This window comes from Eurosta solidaginis, chromosome 3, assembly GCF_040869045.1.
Source record: "Eurosta solidaginis isolate ZX-2024a chromosome 3, ASM4086904v1, whole genome shotgun sequence".
Lineage (NCBI taxonomy): Eukaryota > Metazoa > Arthropoda > Insecta > Diptera > Tephritidae > Eurosta > Eurosta solidaginis.
In genome coordinates, this window is record NC_090321.1 from 202918699 (window position 1) to 202931741 (window position 13043).

At 33.5% G+C, this 13043-nt stretch overlaps 1 protein-coding gene across 2 annotated transcripts in view; it reads left to right on the forward strand.

Annotated features, from left to right (window-relative positions):
• stan (Protocadherin-like wing polarity protein stan) overlaps positions 1-13043 on the forward strand; it is a 299969-nt gene that overhangs the window by 270796 nt on the left and 16130 nt on the right. For both annotated transcript variants that reach the window (XM_067774726.1, XM_067774727.1), the window contains 2 exons: positions 1251-1790; positions 4619-6058. In XM_067774726.1, coding sequence (XP_067630827.1) covers positions 1251-1790; positions 4619-6058 — 1980 coding nt within the window. The remainder of the gene's footprint in view (positions 1-1250; positions 1791-4618; positions 6059-13043) is intronic.

A 13043-nucleotide genomic window follows, 5' to 3' on the forward strand; every position in this document is an offset into this window, starting at 1 on the left:
AATGTCTGCGCCGAATCCTGAAAATTCGATGGCCGGAAAGAATTTCAAATGACGACTTATGGTCTAGAACAAATCAACCTAAGGCTACCACAGAAATAACCAAGCGTAAATGGTCGTGGATTGGTCACACTCTCAGAAGACCTCCAGTAAATATAGCCAGACAAGCATTGCGATGGAATCCACAAGGAAGCCGACGACCTGGTGCACCTGCGAAAACTTGGCGCAGAACTGTGGATAAAGAACTCGAAGACGCAGGATATACGTGGAATGACATCACAAGAACTGCACCTAACAGAATAAGATTTAAGTCGGTGGTAGAGGCCCTATGCTCCAATAGGAGTTGAGGAGGATGATGATGATGATGATGAAATAAATGGAACTAGAGCTTGCGATTTCTCGAACATGTCCGAGAAGAGATTTCCCGCGAGTCTTGTCTTCTCGCGAGAATCTCGAATTACTCGTAAGGCTCGTGAGATTCTCGAATTACTCGTAAGACTCGTGAGATTCTCGAATCTCGAATTACTCGTAAGGCTCGCGAGCTTCTCGACATTCAACTTAATCGATTCATTGGCTGTTTTATATAGAGCTTACGATTTCTTTTGAAGTTCAACCAAAATGTCCGCAAAACCACAAGTGAAAAACCCCGAAATATATAGAATATTGCCAATGCAGCGACTGAATTGAAAGTCGAGAAGATCCCGAGTATTATGAGTAATTCGAGATTTGAGAATCTCGCGAGCCTTACGAGTAATTCGAGATTCGAGAATCTCGCGAGAAGCCGTGTTCTTGATATCTCGTTGAAAAATAAAATATTGTGAACAAAATTATATGTATGTATAATAAATATGTTTTGAGTTAAATGTCATTGAAGCAATATAATCAACAAAAAAGTCTCAAGTAAAAAAAAAACAAGTGTATAAATACTGTCCATACGGCTATTAATTAAGAATGTCGGGAAGCTCGTGAGATTTACGAGGACTTCGAGATATGAGAACCTCGCGAGAATTCGAGTTCTCGAGATCTCGGACCTAGATAATCTCGCTTGGGTTCGAGAAGAAATCGTAAGCTCTAATATATATTAACTGCGGGCTTATTAAAACGCGCCAAGTACTATAGTTGCCTATATTTTTGGAACCACCCTGATTTACCTACATATATTCTGAGTTTAAAATTGTTTATACGATTTGCATTACTAATTTTCACCACTATTTTTCTCTTCAACTTTTCTTTTATGTATTTACTACACGCAGCTGTTGGCTCTCCGTATATGAACCGGTCGTTTGGTGGCTGGTCGGTCCGATTGCGGGCATGTCAGTGGTGAATTTATTAATATTATTTGTTTCGGTAAAAGCTGCCTTTACGCTCAAAGATCACGTGCTAGGATTTGGTAATCTACGTACACTACTTTGGTTGTCTGTGGTGTCATTGCCCATGATGGGCGTAATGTGGGTGTTAGCGGTTTTGGCAGCCTCAGAAAATTCACAAATGTTGAGCATTCTCCTGTCTGGTGTTGTGGTACTGCATTCCATTTTTTGTCTCATTGGCTATTGTATTATTAATAAACGTGTACGCGAGAATTTGCAACGTACCTTCCTCAGGTGTATGGGTCGGAAAGTGCCTTTATTGGATTCTTCATTGGTTGTGAGCAATAGCTCACATAATGTCAATGGCACGACGAGACCAAATAATTTTCTGCCTGGTAGCTATGATACTGCGCGGAGAAATGTTGGTATAAGTGTGTCGAGTACGACATCACGTAGTACGGCTAAGACAAGTTCGAGTCCTTACAGGTAAGTTTGGCGTTTTTTTGTGTGATATTATTATTTTAAATGCTGGGTAAATCGTACGGACTTGCACCGGATTGCAAGTTGATGTTTATATTTTAACAATTTGTCGGCTTACTTTGTCGGAAGTTTTTGCAGAAAAACCGTTTTCAATGCCATCGCCACTGTTATTTTTTATTCCTTAAATGTTCCAAAAAATGAGAGTGAAGATGGCTAAAAAAAGTTAAGGAGATGTAAAACGCTCATAAGATCCTTCTTCACGGAAATCGGTCCAAGGAATACAAATAATTCGGGATTTAGTTGCCAAAAGAAGTCTAAGATTTTAGATATTAGAAAATCTATATATATAAAAGAAAGTGGTGTTAGTTACACTATTTACAACTCAAGAACGGGTGAACCGATTTGGCTGAAAATAGGTGGAGAGGTAGTTTAGAACCAGGAAACGGACATACTTTTTATCCCCTTCTGGCTAGGGTCTTGAGATCAAAACGTGGACCTGGGTAATGCTGGGATGTGTTTGTACAATATGGGTATCAAATGGAAGCTGCTTATGAGTGCTTTGATACGGAGTATTTTTCGTACCCCGAATGTGTTTATAGAATATGGATAACAAATGAAAGCCGTTGATGAGTGCCTGAGTACAGGGTAATCTGCATATCTATTTGTGACTTGGGTCTCGAGATATAGGCCGAAACGTGGATCAGGGTAACACTAAGATGTGTTTCTACATTACTGGTATCAAATTGAAGCTGTTGATGTGTGATTTAGTACAGGGTAATTCATACCGCTGGGTGACTAGGGTCTCGAGATTTAGGCCAAAACGTGGACCCGGACACCCCTAGAATATGCATGCGAAGCCGACATAAAGACATGAATTAATAATACCCATATACCTATTTACATACGTCCTATTCGTAAGACGGAAAAAGCTTATTAGAATGTATGCAGATAGACCAAATTTAGGTCAGAACAACGTATGCCGGGTCTGTTAGTAAGATATAAGAAGATACTTTTTCACTTCAATCTGAGATTTAAGATGTTAGAAAATTTCGGCGTTGTGCCATCGTTAGTGTCCTTTTTGGCGTAATAAAACGAATTTTACGGGAGAGAACGAAACATCGATAAGAAGTAAAAATAGAAAGAACACCGGTGGATTTATATCCCACAAGCCAGAAGGGTGCAGACATAGGAAAACCAAAACAAAAGTAAAATAAAAAATAAATGTAAGGCGCGATAACCTCCGAAGAGATCTAAGGCCGAGCTTCTCTTCCAATTTGCGTCGTGCTCCTCTTGATTTTTCCCTACAAATTGGCCGGACGGGACCTACATGTTTTATGCCGACTCCGAACGGCATCTGCAAGGCAGATGACTTTTCACTGAGAGCTTCTCATGGCAGAAATACAATCGGAGCGCTTGCCAGACACTGCCGAGGGGCGACCCCGCTTAGAAAAATTTCTTCTAATTGAAAAATCTTATTTCTAAAATTTTGATGTTGCTTTGCCCGGGAGTTGAACCCAGGGCATACGGTGTGATAGGCGGAGCACGCTACCATCACACCACGGTGGCCGCCAAAAACAAAAGTAAAGGTGATGACATAAGGATGGGCTAAAGATTGCTAATGCAAAAAGTCTGAAAGAAGCCTTTCACACACGAATAGAGCGATGGGGCTACATATCAATAGACAGAGATATGTGAAGGAGAAGATAAGATAATGCTTAGGAAAATATCTCAAAAAATTAAGTTAGGTTGAGTGACAGCATTCATGACCGTTGTGTACCAAAATGGACTGAAGAAACGCAAACCCACCTCACTTCGAAAATGTACCAACATATCTTCGCAAGCTTTGGTAAAATATGGGCAGCGTAGCATCAAGCGACTCGATGATTCCATCTCATCGTTCTACATGCAGCTGCAACAGAAATACTTTTTCGGTATATTAAGACGTATAGCATGGAATTCTTTTGGAAATTGACCAGTTAAAATTATGATGTCTATTGATAGATGAGATGTAGTATGCTCAATAATTTCAGCAGACCTACTGCCATCCACTTCCGGTCAGAAGTATCACGCTCCCTTAAAAAAATGATTGTCCGCTCAAAGTTTGCCGTTCAGTGGTCTCTATGCAGGCAATGATTAATTCGATCTTAAAATAGTTCGATTCAATCGCAAACAAGATCCCACACACCCAGTCCACCCCCGGTTGGCACAAATAATTCAAAATTTTTATAGCCGCTTGCCTATCCAAATAGTTTTTCAAAAATTTACAGAGTACAGAGGACAACAACAGAAAATTAAGAGTGGAGGAGAGAGAATAGCGATGAAAAAATACAAAAAACCTGTAATATTAGCAAGATGGAAGACAAAATCAGAAATGGAAAACCAGAAGCAGGAATCCAACGCAAAGTGAAAAAGAGTAGAACTGACAGAAGAGAGAAAAAGGTTACAAGTAAAAATTGGGAGGGAAACAAGAGCAATGAAGAAAAAGGAAGATTAAATGCGAACTTGATGGTTACGGGGTCAACGGACTGATATAGGGGTAATAAACAGAATAAGGAAGTGGGCCGATGACTTTTAAGAGCATAACCTCAAAAGGTAGACAGAAAAGGGAAACATTATGAGAGGAAAATAAAAATGCAAGCGTCTTGACTGAAACCAAAGACCGTATACAGATAAAAGAAACGCACACTGGTATGGACAACGGCTTTTGATAGGAAAGCTATGACAGAGAATGAAAAATAAGTTTGAGTACTTTTAGTATCTAAACCCCTTCCTCAACCTCCTTCCTAAAAGAAAACTTGGCCTACTTACACTTTCCTCTGCATATTTCTTTTCAGCGACGGCCAGTTGCGACAGACATCCACCTCAACTTCGAACTACAACTCAGCAAGTGATGCACCAAGCTTTCTACGTGGTTTCGAATCATCTACTGGTGGCGGCACAGGCGGTGGAGGACGCCGAGAAGAAAAATCACGGCGACATCGCAAAGACTCCGATTCGGGTTCCGAAACTGATGGACGCTCACTTGAACTCGCCTCCAGTCACTCAAGTGACGATGATGAATCACGCACAGCGCGCTCTTCAGGCACACATCGCAGCACAGGAGTAAGCGCAACACCCTCCTACCTGCCAAACATTACCGAGCACGTACAAGCAACTACACCGCCAGAGCTAAATGTGGTACAGAGTCCACAATTGTTCCCGAGCGTGAATAAACCCGTTTATGCGCCGCGTTGGTCAAGTCAATTGCCTGATGCGTACTTACAGCCGCCTGCCAATGTAGGACGTTGGTCACAAGAAACCGGCTCCGACAATGAGCTTGTGCACGGTCAAAAGGTGACAATCTCACCAAATCCACTGCCCAATCCCGATCTCACAGACACGTCTTATCTGCAGCAACATCACAATAAAATTAATATGCCACCTTCGATATTGGAAAATTTACAAAATGTGCGTAATGACAGCAATTATGATGCGCTCGAGCGTGATAGTCTTTATCGGCGCAAGGATTATCCAGATAGTTATGGACAATTTGATACGTTACCTGTAACGGGGAGTTACAAGCCACCCAGTCATTATGGTAGCGAGAAAGACTACAATGGTAGCAATGGTGGTGGTGGAGGTGGCAATGGTGGCACACTAATAGTTAATCACATGCGTTCATTTCATCCCGATGCCGCTTACCTTAGCGATAGCATTTACGATAAGCAACGCCACTCGCCTTATATGTCTAAAGAGCGCATAACGCCCGATATTTATGGATCACGCGAAAATCACTATAGCCTTAAGAAGCCACATATGTATGTGGGCGCGGGTGCTGACTCGATGCATTCGGTGCATTCGTTACTCAAAAATGATTATCAAGCGCAGCAACAGCGTCAACATCAGCTGCAGCAACAACAACAACAACAGCATCTGCAACAACATCAACTGCAACAACAACATCAACCTTCCTCGGCAGATTATCATTCGGATCGCATGTCAGAGGGTTCAGATAAGAATGGCTATCATTTTCCTTATACAGCAGAGGAGGATCATATGGCGGCGACTGCGCGCAAACTTAGCCATCAACGTAATCCATCACCTTCGTTGCATAGTTCACATCAAATGTTGAATGGTCATGCGCATACGGTGAATGATATGAATAATCCAGGTTTACTCGGGCGCCATACGCTTAATTCAAGTTCGCGTCATGGTTCGCGTACCAGTTCGCCACCTTCGAGTATTGTGGCGCCCATGCAGCCGCTAGCGCCGATTAGCAGCATCACAGATACAGAGTGAGTAATCACATTACGCTTTTGGGTAGTGGTTGTTTTAAATTATATTTTATAACTCAAATTGCTCGTTAGTATTTGCTGGGTGTCGTGTTACTAAGATTAATAATATTTGTTACTTAGCTTCTGTTGGCATTTTTTTATTGATTTAGTAGTTATGGAAAGAGAAACGATTTTTTAGCTAACGGAAAAAATATATTTTTTTAATTATTTTGCATTCAACAGGAAACTGCAGAAATTGGAATTGATTACCTTCCTAGCCGGAAATTATAGCTTAAAAAAGTCACCCACCCTTAGGGGGAAAACTATACAAAATTTGTTCGAAAGCAAATGTTGTTAAATTTTAAATACTAAAAATCTGCCTTAATTTCTGACCAGGGTCAGTGAATAAACTTATCATACACAATAGTCATAATACATTCGGTTGGTGAAGGAAAAATAGATACTTTCCATTTGCTTTTTCAAAAATTCGCAATAAAATAAGGGTTAATAATATTTTTTTAATAAAAATGTTTAAAACAAATTTTTTTCAATAAACAATTAAAAAACAACTAAGAACTTAAAAAATTCTAGACTAAAACAATTTAGAACAAATTCATACGAACACAATAAAATTTCTCCTCAAAAAGTTTTTTATATTTCATAAACTAGATATCTTAGAGCGGAATTTTTCGAAATTTTGGAAAACTTTAGGAATAAAAATAGGAAAGTTGTTTTTTTTTTTTTTTTTTTTTAACAGATAGAGACAAAATTTGTTGCACATTTTATTTAATTTTTCAATAAAACATCAACATTGTGTTAAAAAGTTCGGAAACCGTGCTGAATTAAAAAATTAATTTTTTTTCAATCAAATTTTTTTTTAACTGAACAAGATGAATTTTAATAAAATGTTTTTGAAAAAACAACACATTTTTATGAAATCCAATGTGTTGGAAACCTGGGCGATCAATACCTGGTCATGGGATACCTTCAATCGGTATTTTTCCCCCAAATTTAGAGAGAACTCAAATTAAATAACTGTTGAAAAAAAAACTCCATATAAATTTCACATTAAAATAAAACATATATAGAACAAAAAAAATTCTTTTTCAACAAATTCATATGACAACGGCAATTTTGTTTTTCTTTATTGTCTCTCAAAATTTGGGAAAATTAAAGAATAAATAAAATCAACAAAAAAATCAATTCACATACAACAATTCACTCCGACAAGTATTTAACAATATGAAGGACCCAATTCCAAAGTTAGAGAAATCTAATTTAATATATGAAATTCCATGTAACGGCGACGGGTCCCACGTATGCGGAAAGGTATATGTGGGGACAACAAAACAAAAACTGAAGACAAGGGTTTCCGGTCACAGGTCCAATATCAAGCTTAGAAACAATTCGTCGGACAACAAGACTGCCTTGTCATCTCATTGTGCTGACACTGGACATTACCCCGATTTCGAAAATGTTAGAATTCTCGATAAAGAAAAACACTACAATAAACGATATATTTTGGAGATGCTCCATATTATGAACACCCCTAATAGAATGAATTACAAGTCGGACGTAGACCAATGTGCCTACGCATATCGGAATTTAGTTTCAAAGCAGCAACAATACACAGGGCAAATCACAAAATGTTCATCGAGAGCGCCACAGCCCAGCAAATATCCCGCTGCGAACGAGATTGGGGACAACAACTAATGAAAGGGGGGAGGATATTATGCACATTTTGCTTTGTTTCATTTTGTCTTGTTTTTCTTAAAAATTCTTTGTGTATGATTGTTGTTGTGTAATTTTGTTTACTTATACGGTTCCTTAAAATTTGTTTATACTTGCGGTACTCCAATTGTTTACTTTCCTTTTTCCACCTTCTTCCTATTATTTTGTTAGAACACCTGATTAGTCGATCAGGCATTTACATGCAAGTAAGTCGATCTAGTGTTATAAATGTATATATGTATGTGATATAAATTATATATTTCTGTTTATTTTCTTTTCATGTTGTGTTTTTAAAAATAAAAAGTCTTGAAAATGACTCCAGATTGAAGTCGAAATATCGACCAAATAAATGTGTGAATACTAACACAGTGTTTTATTTAAAGCAAGGCCTCGAGCTCACAAAACCCTACATTTTTTATAAATAAAATCAAAAAATTTATTTCACGAAGTCAAAACTTTTTACTGAATTTATCTAATTTTTGAACAAAAAATCCATTTTTTTATTTTTAATTTAAAAATTTTGTGCAACACCGTGCAAAAATGCAATTTAATTTGCATAAATTTAAGAATTAATAAAATTAACAAAAAAAAAAAAAAACAATTACACATGAAGTCAAAAACTTTTTCATGCATTTATCTAATTTTTCAATAAAAAATTTACTTTTTTTTAATTTTGTGGAGTACCGTGCAATACTTCAATGAAAATACGTTTTTGCTCTCAATGATCGTTTTTTTTTTTTCTCTTTTTATTGATATTTTTTTTTTCGAACTCATTCCTTTGAACAATTAATCCTCGGTCTAAAATCTCTTCGGAGGTTATCGCGCCTTATATTTTTTTATTTAATCCATATTCGGTATTTGAGAAGTCCTTGTGGTGTAAATCAAAGTTTGTTGGTTTTTTTTTCGTTAGTCCTAAAAATTTTATAAATTAGATACCTTCATTCGGTATCTTTGAAAATTCAGAAAAATTGGAAATTGATCAAATCTAATAAAAAGTTTTTTTGGATGTCATTTTTCCTCCAAAAAGTTCAGTACAAAAGTACGCGAATTATTTTTTTTCTGATTTTTTGAGAGTTTTATTCGTTGTATTTTCATTCTAAACAGTGAAAAACAAAATTTTTCTTAACGAGTAGCCACTTACTTTAATTTTTTTTTTTTTTGTCAACAAACAATTATTTTTCATAAAAAAAAATTTCCATTTTAAGTTCCGAATTCGAGTTCGACTGATATTGCGTTTTGGTTTTGCTTCCGGTTCCAGATTCAATTCCGGTTCAGTTTCGGATTCCGTAGTAATTTCGGTTCCGCTCAGAATTTGTTTCCAAATTCTGTTTCCATTTAAATTTCTATGCCGGTTTCAATTTCAATTTCTATATTTGCTCCGTTTAGGCTCCGCTTCATTTAACGATTCCATTTTCCATTCCGGCTTGTGCATTCTTGAGTGATTAGTTCTGGATGTGCTTCCAGTTCCAGCTCCACCTTCAGTTAAAGTTTTTGTTTTGGACTTGATTCTTATTTATATGCCGACTTCAGTTTGAATTAGGTTTTCAATCCAGCTTCTGTTACGGGTTTTGTTTTGGATGCAAAATGCATTTACCGGCTCCATTCAGCTGAATTTTAGGCGAATTAATTTATTTTTTTTTTAATTATGGCAGCAAGGGCGGAAATTTAGCTTTTGAACCAGATCAATAAAGCAATTTTTCATGGCCTTCTTAGTTGTTGTGAGATTATATGATCCTTTCACAAAATATTTTCCACTGAATAAGAAAAGGGGTACGATTGCCTAGAAATTGAGCCCTTTTGCATAGCGCCAAGTTACCTAATTCAAAAGATAGAATTAAAGGGTGCAACTTAAGGGTAACAATTTTTTCAGAAGAGAAAACGCCAAATATGTTTAGGGATGTTACCCACATCATTGATCCTTCTCAGCGATAAATGAAATCTTTGTACTATTGAGTTGAAAATTATTCTATTGAATTATTTATCAAAATAGATTTTGCACTATTCTTTAGTGAGCGGCGCAACTGGCGCTATTACGAAATATTTTTACCTAAGAGTGTATGAGCGCTAGTGGCGCTAGCCTCGGTATCAATGGAATAACTCAACACTGAGCAGAGTTACACAGTGTTTCCTTAATATTTTGGTGTAGAATATTGAAAGCAACTATCAAAACTTAGTAGCTTAGTATGCTTGCGTAATATCCTTCGAACAGTACAAATATTGAGCTACTATTTAATTTATTTCGTTTTCATTTAACGATTCTGCTAGCTTCATTGCATTAACAACTTCATTAAATAGTTGAACAAGCAATGTTTTACTTTCAACAAAACCAAACATGTAGGAGAATGCTTTTACAATTGCAAATGTGCACCTTTAATCCAATATAATCTGTTGCCACTTATTGGCTGAATGCAATATTTTTTCAAATAATTTTTTCTCATGACGTTTACAATGAACTCTTAATTTAAAAAAGTAAAAAAAAAAACATATATGGATTATGGTTTGTTAATTTTAATTTATTTAAATGTTTTTTATTTCGAAAAAGTCGTTTCACTTTCAGGTTTTCTACAAAGGTAGACGCTTTTATTTACAAAAAAAAAAACAAATATTTCATTCAGCTATGCAAACACATTTATATAAAAGTATGTGTATGTGAAAAATATAAATTAACAACTTTCGATGTCTATTTATGCAAGAATATGTATGTTTATTAATAGAAAAGTAATTCCAACACAAAAAAACCAGAGTAAAAGAAAGCTATAAAAAAACGTAAAAAATTCCTCCAAATCATTAAATAAAGATAAAATTTCATTCTATTTTTTTTTTTTCCTTTTTTCCAAAAACAAACCAACGAAAACATACAAAATATTGAATGCGACAAAAACAATGAATTACAACCAAACTAAAGAACATAAAACACATCAAATTATTTGGACAATACAAAACGGGACTGAACATACAACAACAAAAACAAATGAAATAAAATTTCTAATGTTTTTTGAATCAATTTTGCACCAGATTTATTTTGATTTAATAAACAAAAATTGAATTAAAAAAATTAAAAAATAAATAAATAGAAAAAAGTCAATTCTAAGTTATATAAATAATTATAAAATTTCATTTTGAGCACATTGAATGAAAATAAATGTTGGTAATAATATTTTTACATTTAATTTTATATTATTAATAAAATAAACTCTTAACGTAGAATTAAATATATAACTATAAAAAATACACTTACTTTTTCCATTCAGCGAATCTAAACCTAAAAAGTTTAATTTATTAAATTTAGTTACCAAAAAATAGATACATTGCGAAATATCTATTTAAAAATTTTAAACAGTTTGTTTTAAAAGACTAACGTTTTATTTTTGTTATGCTAAAGAAATTATTATTTTATAATTGATTGAAAAAAATTGCTAATTTGTTTCGGAAATCAAATTTTATTGAAATAACTAATATAAAACATAATTTAAAAATATAAATTAACAACTTTCGATGTCTATTTATGCAAGAATATGTATGTTTATTAATAGAAGAGTAATTCCAACACAAAAAAACCAGAGTAAAAGAAAATTATAAAAAAACGTAAAAAATTCCTCCAAATCCTTTAATAAAGATAAAATTTCATTCTATTTTTTTTTTTCCTTTTTTCCAAAAACAAACCAACGAAAACATACAAAATATTGAATGCGACAAAAACAATGAATTACAACCAAACTAAAGAACATAAAACACATCAAATTATTTGGACAATACAAAACGGGACTGAATATACAACAACAAAAACAAATGAAATAAAATTTCTAATGTTTTTTGAATCAATTTTGCACCAAATTTATTTTGATTTAATAAACAAAAATTGAATTAAAAAAATTAAAAAATAAATAAATAGAAAAAAGTCAATTCCAAGTTATATAAATAATTATAAAATTTCATTTTGAGCACATTGAATGAAAATAAATGTTGGTAATAATATTTTTACATTTAATTTCATATTATTAATTAAATAAACTCTTAACGTAGAATTAAATATATAACTATAAAAAATACACTTACTTTTTCCATTCAGCGAATCTAAACCTAAAAAGTTTAATTAATTAAATTTAGTTACCAAAAAAATAGATACATTGCGAAATACCTATTTAAAAATTTTAAACAGTTTGTTTTAAAAGTAACATTTTTTTTTTGTTATGCTAAAGAAATTATTATTTTATAATTGATTGAAAAAAATTGCTAATTTGTTTCGGAAATCAAATTTTATTGAAATAACTAATATAAAACACAATTTAAAAATATAAATTTAAAAATATTTTAAATTATCGAAAGTTATTTATTTTATATTTTCTACGATTTAGTTCCATTGAAACAAAACAAAGTAAACAAGAAAAATAAAATTAAACTCAAAAAATGTGTGAAATAAGAAAAAATTGTTTGAATAAAACAATATATTTAAAATTTTTGTTATTTAACTATTCATTCAATTATCTATTTTGATAATGATAAACATTTCGCTTGATTTATTGAAAATTTGAAAGAAACATAAAAATATAATTTTTTTGATAATTAAAAAATTAATTATTCACAAAAAATTTTTGTAAAAATTTCTTTTTGTTTCTGTTTTACTGTTGTCTTAAGAAAGAAAACGCCAAGATTGAAATTATTCAATAAATACTTAAATACAAATTAAAAAAGAAAAAATACGTGAATGCAAAAACAAAATTAAATCAAATTTAACTTACAATATGAGTAAAGGATTTTTTTTTTCAATAATAAAAATGTAAATAGATCTAATGTAATTCAAAACAAAATACTTATGCCATAAATGTTCATAATTACAAAAAAATGTAATCAAATTTTATTTTATTTACTTTTGAAAAAAACACAGTCCAAAAATAATTTTTTCTTTTCAAGGTTTGATTCGAGCCCAAGGCCAGAGCAATAATTTTTTTTTCTAATGATAATTTTTGTTATTTTTTAATTGTTCTAAATTTGAAAAATTGTATTTTGTTTTTGGAATAGTAAGTAGAAAATCTTTCAGACAACCTGCCATAGCTGCGCAGATAGATTTATTTTGAAGGGTACTAAACCTTCATCATCAGTACGCTTTAGGCATGCTGCGCTAACCATTTAGCTATACAGAGGTGGTTTGTTTGACTAACAAATCGCTACTTCTATTCCTTCTTACCAACTATATTTATTCAATGTTGCGCCATCCGTCGCAAATCACTGATAATGCTGGATTTTTTTATTGCCAATTACTTTGTTTTGACATTCC